This window comes from Fundulus heteroclitus, chromosome 21 (genome assembly GCF_011125445.2).
Source record: "Fundulus heteroclitus isolate FHET01 chromosome 21, MU-UCD_Fhet_4.1, whole genome shotgun sequence".
In the NCBI taxonomy this organism is placed as follows: domain Eukaryota; kingdom Metazoa; phylum Chordata; class Actinopteri; order Cyprinodontiformes; family Fundulidae; genus Fundulus; species Fundulus heteroclitus.
The window spans coordinates 24,731,080-24,745,654 of record NC_046381.1 but is presented as its reverse complement, the minus strand read 5'-3'; the positions used below and the strand labels follow the sequence as shown (position 1 = coordinate 24,745,654).

The following is a 14,575-nucleotide window of genomic DNA, read 5'->3' as shown; positions in this document are numbered from 1 at the left end:
CTCACATGCTAAATGTCTATTTGGACGCTTTTAGTTTCTTAGGGAGGGTTTGTTCAGACAGTCATGCATATTACACAGTTTTAGAACTTGAAGATTTCAATTTCTGATAATGACTGTTTGCACACTTTTTAGCATCTCCAGAAATGTTTGTCTGAAACATTGATGCATTATTTCCCAATAAGTTACATTGTTCTATATTTTTTGACTTGAACATTTAAACCTTATCAGATGCTATGGACTATTTACACGCTTTTAGCTTTTCAGATGTGTTGTTGGTGCAATCAACTTGAAAATGATGGCTTGATTGATTTGTGTCTGTGTGTTATGAGTGAACACACTGGCCCCCCAGGGAGCCCTCCTTCCTGGGGGTAGGGGGCCCCAGAACTGAGGCTTTGATCATTAAATGATAGGCAGGAATAATTTTTTTAAATATTATTATTTATCTGGAAAAACATTTATTTAAGTTAATAAAATCTTTATATCCATAGATATACATATGTATTATGTTTTTTCTTTTATTTGTTTTTTATCAGGGTTCAGAACTTCCCCACCCACTCATAGCTTGTACAGAACAAACAACAGAGATGGCAGGTCCAGGTGCAGGTCCAGTCAGAGCAGAGCAGAAGCTAGCTGAGGTAGGGAGCTCAGTTGAGAGGCAGAGAGAAAGGAGAAGGATGTAGCACTATTTTAATTGAAAGAATCCGCCTCGGAGAGGAGAGACTGTGTGTGTGAGGGAGGAGACAGAGAGCGCTCCTTGCCTTGTCATTCATTACGAATGATGATCATTTGTAACTTCAAGTGCTCTATAAATGCAGCATCTTCTGACCATGAAAATGTGAACACGATTGAATAACCTGAACTGCACTTAAAATCCTTAAATTTCTCAAAAATTGATGGTGTGCCTTATAATCCGGTGCACTTTATGTAAGATTAAAGTTGTGATTGACCGATTTTATGTGGTACAATGCACTCAAAAATCTGCTAAAGTGCAACTTTGGTTAGCAATGAAGCCGCTTCGCTCAATGAACATTCGGAGCATTACGGTACACCGTGTCACTACCTGATCAGACCCCTGAGCTTTCTACAAGACTGCCTCACTGTAATGTTTTAAAACTAGAAGTGTGTTCATGTATGCCAGCCCGCAACCAGAGTATGCGCTAGCAACAATAAACCTAGTAAGTTAATTCAAAATAAAAGTTACGTTTATTTTGGTGTTATGATAGAAACAGGACAGTGTAGTCCAATTACTCTGTCCTCCCGGCAGAGACGGATAGTCTCCCTCTCAGGAGGAAACACACCGGAAGCATTGCAAAGCACCATATGCGTGTCCTATGCTTGGGTTAGCTTTCCATTTTAATCAGTCAATAAAGGTACAATAGAAGCATAACGCTACGCAACAGCTAAATTACATTGAAGTTCTAATTTCAGACGTGTATACGCTCCAGTTTGGCAGGGAATAAACAGGAAAACATTCTGTGTTGAAATAAGAGTCGTCGAAAGTAAAGCGCCATGGATGATGTAGATGTGACAAGTTAATAAACTAAAATATGGGAGATATACTAAGATATGGTCAAGACCGGGACTTTTAGGAGATCAAAACATAGGATATATTTGTCATGTTTTTCAAATGTCTTGCCCACATGCAGAAAACGTTCGGGAGACCAATACACAGTTTAAGATGTTTATTAAAGGAGCAAGGTGCAAAAACAAGTCGGAGCTGCTCGACGCCTGGATTGAGGCCTGAACGTCTGGGCGGGATTAACTGCAAGATAAGAGAGATAATGAGTCATGGATCGAAACCAGAAAGATCCCAGATTGTGCGCAGCTTACCCTTAGTCGAAAAAACACGAGCAGGGAAGAGTAAGCACTGAGGGAACTAGTGTCTACTCTGATATGTGGGTGGCGACTGGAGGGCGGCTGGTGGAAACTGGCGAGAGACCCGAAGCAACCTCCACAGGTAGGAGGGACAGACGGATTGACCAGAGTACAGAAAGCTGAGGGTGCCAGTGGAATCCGGGAGGGGGGACCTCACCCCAACTAGGTACGTCCTAGGAAGTTTGAGGAGGAACGCCAGAGCAACATCTGAGCACAGGACTTCCACTGAACAACTCCTCATCAAAACTCCAGGCCAGGTAAGTGCATCCAAGCACACAAAACTGTGACAAAAATAGAAGAGCCAAAATTAGTCCAAGGTAAAAGAGCAAAAACTCACAATACAAAAATCCGGGACTGGTCTGAGGCCACGTCGTACCACAATTAGTTTAAGGGTCTTGCATCTTCCGTCTGTCTCTGCACTGCTTAAGAAGCCAGCGGAATCTGCTCCTGACGAGCCGCAGGTGTGGGGCACGCCCCCACAGACACCAACACCACCTGTGGGAAAAGACCCAGAACCAGAGCAAACAGACAGCACCCTGACAATATTAATGATAATTTAATACCTTACCCATATATTACTGGTAATTTGTCTTTAATTACTTACCCATGACAAAAGTTCTTCTCTCCACAAAATCACGCAGCTGTGGAGCGTACTTTGCAGCATCTGATGTAAATTTACGCCTTTAAAAAACACGCCCGTAAGCCGCGCCGCTTACATTAGGCAGCCAGTGTATTTCCCCCTTATGGTGAGCAGATTTAGTTTCTCTAACGAAAACTGGGGATGTCTCTGGTTTTGTTATACACAGAATCTCTGCCTGGGTGTTGGTTTGATTTGTCTGAACTGCAACGCCGATGGGGGAATGATGTTACACACTTAGGAAGAATATGTAATGCAATTTATAATGCGGTGCGTCTTATATGTGGACAAAGACACACACACACAGGCGTGTTAATTCACGGAATGCCTTATAATCCAGTGCTCCTTATAGTCCGTAAAATACAGTAAACGATTCCCTCAGGGCACTGGCGATCCAAGCATTGTTATTAGCAAAGCACCTCACTGTTATGATGGGATTGGTGTTGTCAACTCAGACTGTTAGTCACACTCAGTCATGGCATGGATGTCATCTCTATATTGCTAGTAGAGTACGTTTGGCAGATAGAAGCCGTAAAGGAGTAAATTTAAGTCATTGCCAAAAGTGTTGACTTTGCAACACAAACTGGCATGTATTTGTTAGTCAGTTTGTGTAATTACTTTTGCTCAAGCATCTAAACTAATTTAAAACGAGAAACATTCAGCATGCCTCTGTGGATGCCGTCACAGCCTTTTCTTCTCTTCTAAATGTTTTATAAGTGCACAAAAGAAACCTCATATTTTTAAGATAATTCTTTCTTCAACAAATTCCATTGAACTCTGTACACCTGAGTCTCACACAGAACCAACTCATTATAGTGAGGCATCAAATTCCAGAAACATCCTCTTGTTTGGATGAAAGGTTCCAAAGTCCCTGAAAAGATAAAATAACAACTTCTGAATAAATTCTTTACCTTGAGGAAAATTGATTTCATTCTTTTACCCTCTTTACTTGAGCAAACAGAACTGGAAGAACCATGAGAAAAATTATTGATTAAACTTTAATAGAATGGAGTGCAGAGCCAGACCAGAGCTACACACAGCTGCGTGTTCTCTGAAGAGTTGAAATATTCTGCATAAGAAAGAAATTCTTTGAGTGTTCATACCCTGCCATCTATAGCCAGAAGTAATAAAAACAGTATTCGTTATTTTAGGTCCAGGGGCTCGTTCTTCATACGTTGCTTAAAACATCTGAGATCAAATGAGACATCCAAGATGATATCATCGTGCTAATCATGATCCGGCTAATTGGGTTCTTCGAATACACCTGTTGTTTATGATCAGTATGGCTAAATTGAGTTATCTGAGATAATTGAGCATTCATGCATCGGTTTAAAAGGGGATATGTATTGCTAGTAGAAACAATGATCAACAACGCTGCAATACTCTGTTCAGCATGGCCAAGCAACGCGCACAGTTTTTCTCCCAAGCAGAACAAGAGCTTTTAATGGAAGGTTATGCTGAATTTGAGTCGTTAATTAAAACGACAGGGAACACCTTAAAGTCTGCTAAAGCCAGGAGAGTGGGCTGGCAAAAAGTAGCAGACAAATTAAATGCCTAAGTACTATCTGTGTTTCTATCACTTTCTACAGTATGTATTTTTGCATTTTAATAATTTCATATTTACTTTGTTCTTTTTTGTCAGAGCATCCACAGGACCCGCTAGAACATGGGGACAAGTAAAAGTAAAGTACAAGAATATTCTACAAAATGGTAGCCTTTAATTATTATGCTGTATTTTAAAAAGCCACTTTTTCCTTTCTCTTCTGCTTTTTCCATCATTTAACAGTGGCTTTTAAAAGCCACTATTAAATGATGTGTTTTTCTGTTTATAACAACCACTAAGAAAAAGGCTGAAAATACAAAACAGGTGGTGGTCCTGCACCACCACACTATACCCCAGCAGAGAAACTGGCCCTTGGGTTAATTGAAAACCGAACCATTGTGGAGAGCATCCCTGGGGGCAGCTCTTCCTCAGACCCAAAGCCAAGGACCAGTAGCAGCAACACCTTCATTACTAGTAGGCTAAAAAAGCTTTCAATTATCTTGGTACACACTAACATTATTTGTTGCTGCATTAAATGAAATATAATCCAAATGGCTGGTACAGTCATTTCAACCATTTGTGAAAGTGAAAACTTCTAAACTTTTAGTTATATAAAATATGTTGCCATGAGTTAATGATCACATTACACTTTTTACAGTGTAGTTAATTGGAATGACAATTCCCCCCCCCCCCCCCCCCCCCCCCCCTTTGTGCAGTTTTACATAATACACCAACACTTTTACCTGTTCCCAAGCAAGTGGTGGTTGAGGCATATACAGTAAGTTGTGTACTTTTTCTAACTTGCATAAAGGGAAGGACACTTTGTAATACCCATTTATTTCCAGTGCACAGAACAGTGAATAAACCCTCTCAGATGACTGTCTGTTACAATGGCCCTTAGAAGCTGGTTTAAGCAGGAGACTTGAGGCAGAGAAAAGGTGCACTCACTTGGTGTTTATTCTCCAACATTGGCAAACAGGTCATAGGAGCAGCCACAATCACACTAGCTTCTTCTTCTTCTGGTGTTTAATGGCGGTTTTAGCAGCATTACCGCCACTTACTGGTATGGGTTGTGGGTATTGATGGACTATCTATCTATCTATCTATCTATCTATCTATCTATCTATCTATCTATCTATCTATCTATCTGTCTGTCTGTCTGTCTGTCTGTCTGTCTGTCTGTCTGTCTGTCTGTCTGTCTGTCTGTCTGTCTGTCTGTCTGTCTATGTATATTAGTATTCTACTCATTTACATAATTTAGTTCTCTTTAAATATTGAATAACTATTTGTATATGTTTACTCCACAAATGCTTCCTCAAAATATCTAATAAATGTATCTTTTCCTTAATACATTGAAACTCTTTCCTCATATATCTTCTCTTTCTTTCATATTTATTACATTCTAAAATACCATGTTCTATTGTTTTATACTTTCCACAATAATCACATTCACCAGTATTGTTTTTGAATTTTAAAACTTGTATAATTAAGTCCTGTATGCCCAAATCTTAACCTTGTTGTTACCCTCTCCTCCTTTCTATTTCGCCTTCCATTTCTTCTTTCTCTTACTGTCTTCTGAATTTTATAAAACCATCTTCCTGTTTTTCCTTTATCCCACCTTTTTTGCCATTTTTCTATCAGTTTTTTTTAATAATACTAAAGTAAAACCCTCAGACTTACTTATTTTAACTGTAAAATTAATAGGCTTTCGAGTCGCCCTCTTTGCCAATTTATCTGCCCTCTCGTTTCCTTCTACCCGAATATGCCCTAGAACCCACACAAATATAACTATTAAACCCAGATTTTGTATTCTGAATAATGTATGAAATATTTCTAATAAAATGTCCACCTGATTTACTATATTTTAAACTTAATAATGCAGAACTTGAATCTGAACAAATTACAGTTTTTAATGGTTTTATGTCTTCTACCCATTGTAAAGCTACATATATCCTTTATTATTTAAATAATATACTAGTCTATTATTAAACATTTTTTCCATTATTTTACATAGATTTGATGTTAAAGCTATTGGTCTGTAATTTAGTGGGTTTGAATTATCTTTTCCTGGTTTAGCTATTGGTACTATAATTGATTCCTTCCAGTTCATCGGTAATTTTCCCTCCTCCCAAATTTTATTATATAATTGCAATATTATTTAGATTTTTCACTAAGTTATCATTCTATACCAAACTTCATCTTTACCTGGTGCTGTATTTTTGTCTTTTTGTAAACTTAACATTCAATAAATTATTTGTTTCTTCAACACTCTAATAAATCTTTATATTTAAGTTTTGTTTTTTCTCTTCCTTTTCTTCCCTCTTCACCAATATTATTTAAACTGTGGATTTTACTAAATGTTCTTGCCAATATTTTAACTTTATCTTCATTTTTTATTATATTTATATTATCCATTTTTAATATAGGATATTAAAACTCTCTCTTTATTCCATTCATTCTTTTAATTATTTTACATATTTCTTCTATCTTTGTGTCTCTCCCTATTGTGCTACAAAAACTTCTCCAATACTCTCTTTTTGCATTCTTAATAGTTCTCCTTACTATTGCTTGCTTTCTTTCATAATCAGTTAAATTCTTATAAATTGGATTACCTTTTAGTACCTTAAATGCTTTGTTTCTTAACTTTATTGCTTCTTTACATTCATTTGTCCACCACGGTACCATTTTCTTATACCATATAACGTAGAACAGATTCCTGGATCAATGTGTGCTTCTGTGTCTTTCTTATTGTGTCTCTGCTCTGTCTTCTCTAACACCCAGTCAGTCAAGGCAGATGACTGATGACACAAGGGGAGTCCACTGTCGCTTCATGCTTGCTGCAAGGGATTGCCGCAAAGCCATGTACAATGCAGACGACTGTCTCTGTGGCTCTACGCATTCCTTGTAGGAAATTCCTACGATTCCCACACTTTCTGCCAATGGGAAGGAGCGGCGCAATGAATTGTAAAATGTGTGATCTGAGCACCTAGAGCCATTTCTTTTCCAGCAGGCTCTCCTTGCACATCTGTAAGTGAAAACAGAGAGGGACTGTGATGCCATGCGTCCTTGCGACCGCCTGCTTGTAAAGCTCAGTGTATCAAGCTTGGTGTCACATATAAAACAATAACAAACGGGATTTGCAGGACCCAGTATTCAGCCAGACAAGCAGAGGTAAAGTAAAGGAAATTTATTAAACAAATAACGAGCAGTCAGAACTTAAATGGGCATCTAGCCATAAAAACGGTCAACAGAGTCCAAAGAAACAAAATAGTCCAAAGCAGATGAATGGTACAACTAAATAATCAAGAACAGGGGACAGGCAAGCTCTAATATACGAAAATCAGATCCGGTCAGGCAACCGGCAGGAAGTCAGAACAAACAGGTAAATCAGGGTTCAGGCTGGTTCAGAAATCCGGAGGTCAACAGGCAAACGAACAGAGAACAGGGAATGCTGGACTAGACTCACCAATAGGCATGGATGATCTGGCAACGAACAAAGGAGTGAAGTAGGTATAAATAGGGGAGTGAGCAGGTGAACGGAGTAGAAACTAATTACAGGAAAACAGGTGGAACTAATCAAAGGAAGGGAAGTGACTGACAGAGAACTGAACTGATAGATTGGTGACTGGAGACTGACAGGTGAAAAGATCTGACTGGCTGGTGACTGCTGACAGAGGAGTGACAAACAAACTGATTGGGTGGAAACAGAGAAGTGAGCTGGCAGATTGCTGGCAGGTCAACAGAGCTGAACTAAATGCTTGCTGAACACAGACTGATAAACTAATAAAGTAAAGAAAAATGCAAAACTAAACTAACACAAGATCCAAATTGTGACATAAAACAGTTTGATGTAAAAACTTCTTGCCTCTGAGAAGTTTATAGTATGACACATGGCGCTTAAGCGGGATTTCAGAGAAAAGAAACTCTATTGCCTACCTCCATCCAATCAGAGACTCATCCGCCTTCGTCGCAAGCCTATCAGCTTTGAACTGCTACTCCTCGAAGCCAATCAGCATTCCGGGTTCATCTTAAAAGAACTCCACATCCTCGTCTCGGCCTTCTGCCCAGCGGGCAAGCGGTGGCTGCACCGTGTCTGGTTTTGACTCTGATGACTGGATTCAACCCACCTCCATCCCCTTCTCCACCATCGTAGCAAGCTCCGTCTGGCTTTCCTATGGTCCTCCTTCAACCTCGTCCCTATCAGAGTGTAATTCCTACCAGACTCTTACGGAATTCCCTGTCACTCCTTAAAACGGTCCGGCAGAAGACCGCCATGTTGAGCCTGGTTCTGCCAGAGGTTTCTTCCCAAAGGGGAGTTTTTCCTCTCCACAGTCGCTTCATACTTGCTCATCATGGACAGTTCATGCAAACCTGTGTTTAACGAGTTGGGCATCTAGCTCAAACAGATCATCATATGAACTGAACAAAACTTTGTTTATCTCCACTCTACCACCAGTTTCAGGCCTGGGGGGGAAACATCCCTATTCTCATACACCTGCTTATGCATATTGAAGTATAATTCACCGTGAATGTTTCCTGCCGAGGTCTGAGCACCAAAGTCTTAAAATATTGTCAATAAAATTCTTCTAATTGTCTCTTCTATCCGTGTGAGTTTTTCAGATTGAAATACCTGTATGTGCAGAGTACGCCTTGAGTACGGCTATATATCTATATCTATCTATCTATCTATCTGTCTGTCTGTCTGTCTGTCTGTCTGTCTGTCTGTCTGTCTGTCTGTCTGTCTATGTATATTAGTATTCTACTCATTTACATAATTTAGTTCTCTTTAAATATTGAATAACTATTTGTATATGTTTACTCCACAAATGCTTCCTCAAAATATCTAATAAATGTATCTTTTCCTTAATACATTGAAACTCTTTCCTCATATATCTTCTCTTTCTTTCATATTTATTACATTCTAAAATACCATGTTCTATTGTTTTTAATGGTTTTATGTCTTCTACCCATTGTAAAGCTACATATATCCTTTATTATTTAAATAATATACTGGTCTATTATTAAACATTTTTTCCAGTATTTTACATAGATTTGATGTTAAAGCTATTGGTCTGTAATTTAGTGGGTTTGAATTATCTTTTCCTGGTTTAGCTATTGGTACTATAATTGATTCCTTCCAGTTCATCGGTAATTTTCCCTCCTCCCAAATTTTATTATATAATTGCAATATTATATATTTAGATTTTTCACTAAGTTATCATTCTATACCAAACTTCATCTTTACCTGGTGCTGTATTTTTGTCTTTTTGTAAACTTAACATTCAATAAATTATTTGTTTCTTCAACACTCTAATAAATCTTTATATTTAAGTTTTGTTTTTTCTCTTCCTTTTCTTCCCTCTTCACCAATATTATTTAAACTGTGGATTTTACTAAATGTTCTTGCCAATATTTCAACTTTATCTTCATTTTTTATTATATTTATATTATCCATTTTTAATATAGGATATTAAAACTCTCTCTTTATTCCATTCATTCTTTTAATTATTTTACATATTTTTTCTATCTTTGTGTCTCTCCCTATTGTGCTACAAAAACTTCTCCAATACTCTCTTTTTGCATTCTTAATAGTTCTCCTTACTATTGCTTGCTTTCTTTCATAATCAGTTAAATTCTTATAAATTGGATTACCTTTTAGTACCTTAAATGCTTTGTTTCTTAACTTTATTGCTTCTTTACATTCATTTGTCCACCACGGTACCATTTTCTTATCATTTTTACACCCTACTTTCTTTATAGAATGACCTGCTGCTTCCATGATTATCTTACAAATGTTTAGATTTACATCATTTATATCCATTCTCATATCTACTTTTTCCAAATTTATTTGACTCAAGAATCTAAATTTAATCCAGTCTGCCTTATTGAAATTGAGTTTTTTTATTGACCTTTATATTCTTATTATTTAAATTTAACCCTACTCTAATTGTTATGGGATAATGATCACTACCTATTGATGAATTCTTATCAATGAACCACTCACATATACCAGCTAAAACATTTGATACAATTGTTAAATCTAAAACTGATTCCATCCCTGTTCTTACGTTGTTTCTTGTTCCCCTCCCATCGTTAATACATACAAGATTTTTCATTTCCATTAATTCTTCTATAACTTGTCCATTTTTGTCATTACATTTACCCCACAATGTACTATTTGCATTAAAATCCCCACACCAAATTACTTTCCCTTCCAAATATTCAGTTAACTCCTCCATTATTTCAGTTGATAATGTTTTACATGGATTATAAAAATGTATTATTTTAAATTTAACTTCTTGTTCCCATATCTCAATTACTATGTATTCAAGTTCTTTCCCTTTCCCTAATACCTGATATTGTATCCCTTGTTTTATAAATATTCCACATCCTCCTCCACCTCCCTCCTGTCGGTCTCTTCTTACACCATTATATCCTTTAATCACGAAATCTAATGTTTTTTTAACCATGTTTCCTGAACACAAATAATTTATGGTTGATCTTTAAGACTGTCAATACAACCTTTAAGTTCCTGAACATTAACAATTAAGCTTCTTGCATTCCATTGTAATATTAACATGACCTACGTGTCAGGATGTGGTGGTGGCGTGGACCTAGGCGGCAACGAGGCGGAGGCAGAACATAGTGAAATTGGAATTTTAATGAAAGCAAACTTACAGAAACTCAGGCAGGAGCAGCGACTTGGAGACCACAGGAGCATACAGAAGGAACACAGAATGACCCGACAACGGGGAAACAAACAGAGAGAACTTAAATACAGGCTGGGGATCATTAACAGCAGGTGCGGTAAATCAACTAATTAACTGAAACAAGTCCACAACTCAGAGGATCTTGACATCACCTCCCCCTCAAGGTCGGATTCCAGACGACCACAAAAAACAAAACAGGGCTAACAAAGGGAGGTCCGGGGAAAAAACACTGAGAGTTCTGGTGGCCGACCAGGAGGCGGGAGGCCGTTTAAGGGTCTGAGTGGCAAACGTTGGCCCGGGGGCGCTGGAGAATTGAGGGAGCTTGAGTGTGGCCAGCTGCAGATTAAGAGCCAGGGCAACGGTTCGGCCGCTGGATCGGGTGCGCTGGGAGGCTGTGTGGCCGACGGCTTGAGGACGACGGGGATCTCTGGACGCTTGAGGATGACGGGGATCTCTGGACGCTTGAGGATGACGGGGATCTCTGGACGCTTGAGGATGACGGGGATCTCTGGACGCTTGAGGACGACGGGGATCTCTGGACGCTTGAGGACGACGGGGATCTCTGGACGCTTGAGGACGACGGGGGGAGCAGGCATCTCTGTGACGACCGGTGCAGGGGCGTGCACACCCACGCAGACTAAGGCCGTGGCGTGCGCAGCAGGAACCCCTGTGCTCGGCGCTCTGGAGTGCACCGCATCCGGGCGGACAGCAGCGGTGCGCGCACTCACGCAGGCTTCGGCCGTGGCGTGCGGCAGCGGAGCTGGGCCTTCAGACATCGGCGGGATTGGACCTTCTGTGCCCGGCGCAGTGGAATGCACCACACCCGTAAAAGAAGCAGCGGTGCGCGCACCCACGCAGGCTTCGGCCGTGGCGTGCGGCAGTGGAGCTGGGCCTTCGGATGTCGGCGGGGCAGATCCCTCTGTGCCCGGCGTACTGGCGTGCACCACACCCACGCAGACTTGGGCCGTGGCGTGTGATGCAGCAGCGGGGCTTTCAGCAGCCGACTCGGGGGAGAGCAGGCTGGGCACTGTCAAGCGGAGAGTTGTCATCGGTGGCGGAGGAGTGTGCGGGGCAACAGCTCCGATCAGCTCTACAGCCCTTTCGAAGCTCCTCTGGAGGCACTTCAATTGGGCCCACACCTCCCGCAACGTTGCCTGGTCCACTCGTGGTCGGGTCATTTCTGTCAGGATGTGGTGGTGGCGTGGACCTAGGCGGCAACGAGGCGGAGGCAGAACATAGTGAAATTGGAATTTTAAAGAAAGCAAACTTACAGAAACTCAGGCAGGAGCAGCGACTTGGAGACCACAGGAGCATACAGAAGGAACACAGAATGACCCGACAACGGGGAAACAGAGAGAACTTAAATACAGGCTGGGGATCATTAACAGCAGGTGCGGTAAATCAACTAATTAACTGAAACAAGTCCACAACTCAGAGGATCTTGACACTACGTTCACCTGATGGTCCTGGTCTCCCATCTACCTCCAACTTTTTGTTTATGTTCTCCCATGATCCCTCTTTAAACCCTAAAAACTTTTCAGCTCCTCTCACTATTATTTTAATCTTCTTAGTTTTATGCTTGGCTTGGTCAGTGCAGTTGATAACAAATGCTACAAATAATATTCGTTTTTCTACTGGTATTGTGATATTTTCTTCGGACTGTACTTTGGCTTGCAATGGAATTTGCCTCGGTGTTTGTTCACTCTTTCTTGTTTTCTGTCCATGCACATTTTTAACTGCTTCTGCATAGCTTATGTTTTTTGTCATTTTAATCTGTATGATTTCTTTTGCCTTCTTTCTTTCTTCACATCCTTCATATGTAACTCCATGTTGCCCTCCACAGTTACTAATTTTTTCTTGTACTTCTTTACATTATTCAAACTTGTGATCTTCCCCACATTTTGGACATGCTTCCCTTTACAAACTGCTATGTGTCCGTACCTTTGACATTTGAAACACCGAAGTGGTGGAGGGATATATGGTCTGACCTGAAAACTGAGATAACCTATTTGTGGCAATTCTATTTCTTCAAATTCAATGAGGATTGATAAACTTCCTACTCTTTCTCCATTTATTGTTTTGGACAATCTCTTCAAGTTATTCACTTTTGGACCCACAATACTTCTCTTACGTTTCTCAAGATCTTCATCTAATCTTTTTATTTTCTGCAAGCACTTTTTTCTCCAACACAGTTTTTTTTTTTTTACAAATACTATTAACATTTAAAGCCTTATTCATTTGTTCTTCGTTTTTACAAACTACCAATAGGTTTCCATCTCGCAAAATCTTTACCATTTCAATTCAATTCAATTCAATTTTATTTATATAGCGCCAATTCATGAAACATGTCATCTCAAGGCACTTTACAAAGTTAAATTCAGTCATATTATACAGATTGGGTCAGATTATACAGATTGGTCAAAAATGTCCTATATAAGGGAACCAGTTGATTGCTTCAAAGTCCCGACAAGCAGCGTTCACTCCTGGAGAAGTGTAGAACCACAGGGAGAGTCGTCTGCATTGTACATGGCTTTGCAGCAATCCCTCATACTGAGCAAGCATGAAGCGACAGTGGGAAGAAAAACTCACCATTAACAGGAAGGAAAACCTCCAGCAGAACCGGGCTCAGTATGAATGGTCATCTGCCTTGACCGACTGGGTGTTACAGAAGACAGAGCAGAGACACAACAAGAGAGACAAAAAAGCACAGAAGCACACATTGATCCAGTAATCTGTTCTACATTAGATGGTAATAGCAAGTGAGCCGTCTTCTCTGGATGATGTCACAATTAACAGAACGCCAGACCAGGTGTACCTACTGTCATGGTTGAGTTCTGGTTTAACTTCATTTTTCTGTTATTTTCATTTTTTCATCTCATGTGGGTTAGGTTTGACTTTATTTATTGTTAGTTTTCATTGTCATCAGTTATTTTCTGTCATCTTCACTTCACCTCCTCAGCAGTCAGTCACACCTGTTAACAATTTACCAGTCAATTAGCCAGACCCTTGTTCCACCTGTGAAGTGCTCTATTTAAACCTCCCTCTGCCTTCAGTTCAGCACTGGGCCGTCATCATTCCACACCTCTCCATGCCAGTCCCCGTTTTTGCCTCAGAAGAATTGTTTTTCTTGTTTAAGGTTAGTCCTGCCAGTTTCTCTAGACTGATACTCTGCTGTTTGTCCCTGGAGAAGTTCTGCTCTGTGTCCTGGTGTCTCCCAAGTTCTGCTAACCTGACTAGCCGCCCTGGAGAAGCTCAGCTCTGTGCCCTGGTGTCTTCCAAGTTCTGCTAACCTGACTAGCCGCCCTGGAGAAGCTCAGCTCTGTGCCCTGGTGTCTCCAACGAACTGCTAACCTGTTGTGGCTACGGGGCCTGCTAGCCGAGCAGTTCTGAGCATTCCCGGCTGCCTGGATAGTCGTGACTCTCTTTCACTTCGGGTCGTCAGCTCCTGCCATCATCTACATCCCTGACCTTCTGCAGTCCTGAACCTCCGGTCTTCATCACTCACCACCCAGCATACTTCCTTCAATAAAGACTCAAACTTTTAGTTCCGTGTGTGCGTCCTGAGTTCATCGATAAACAAACCCTGACAGTACGGCCCAGTCAAAGGGTGAACTCAGGCGCCATGCGGGACTTACCTGCAGGAGTTGACGACCCGGACATCCTCGTATATGTGGAGATGTGCGAACGCCAGATGAGGGAGAGGTACGCCAAGATGGCTTCTGCCCGGGACCCTGCGCCACCGATCCAGGTCGACTCCACTTCCCCCGTGGTTCACGTGGGCATTGTTACAGCTACCCCGGAGCCCAGGGA

At 40.6% G+C, this 14,575-nt stretch overlaps 1 protein-coding gene and 1 long non-coding RNA gene across 2 annotated transcripts; both read right to left on the bottom strand.

Annotated features, from left to right (window-relative positions):
* Nucleotides 1–1,404: 1,404 nt before the first annotated feature.
* LOC118556928 lies at nucleotides 1,405–3,760 on the bottom strand. The gene is made up of 3 exons (XR_004927501.1): nucleotides 2,252–3,760; nucleotides 1,831–2,156; nucleotides 1,405–1,762 (listed from the first exon to the last, which is right to left on the bottom strand). It is a non-coding gene; the product is annotated as an uncharacterized LOC118556928 (long non-coding RNA).
* Nucleotides 3,761–9,518: 5,758 nt separating this feature from the next.
* LOC118556968 (protein app1-like) lies at nucleotides 9,519–13,373 on the bottom strand. The gene is made up of 2 exons (XM_036125744.1): nucleotides 13,355–13,373; nucleotides 9,519–11,972 (listed from the first exon to the last, which is right to left on the bottom strand). The coding sequence occupies exon 2, from the start codon at nucleotides 11,941–11,943 to the stop codon at nucleotides 10,966–10,968; it is 978 nt and encodes a 325-aa protein (XP_035981637.1). The 5' UTR covers nucleotides 11,944–11,972; nucleotides 13,355–13,373; the 3' UTR covers nucleotides 9,519–10,965.
* Between the last annotated feature and the right edge of the window lie 1,202 nt (nucleotides 13,374–14,575).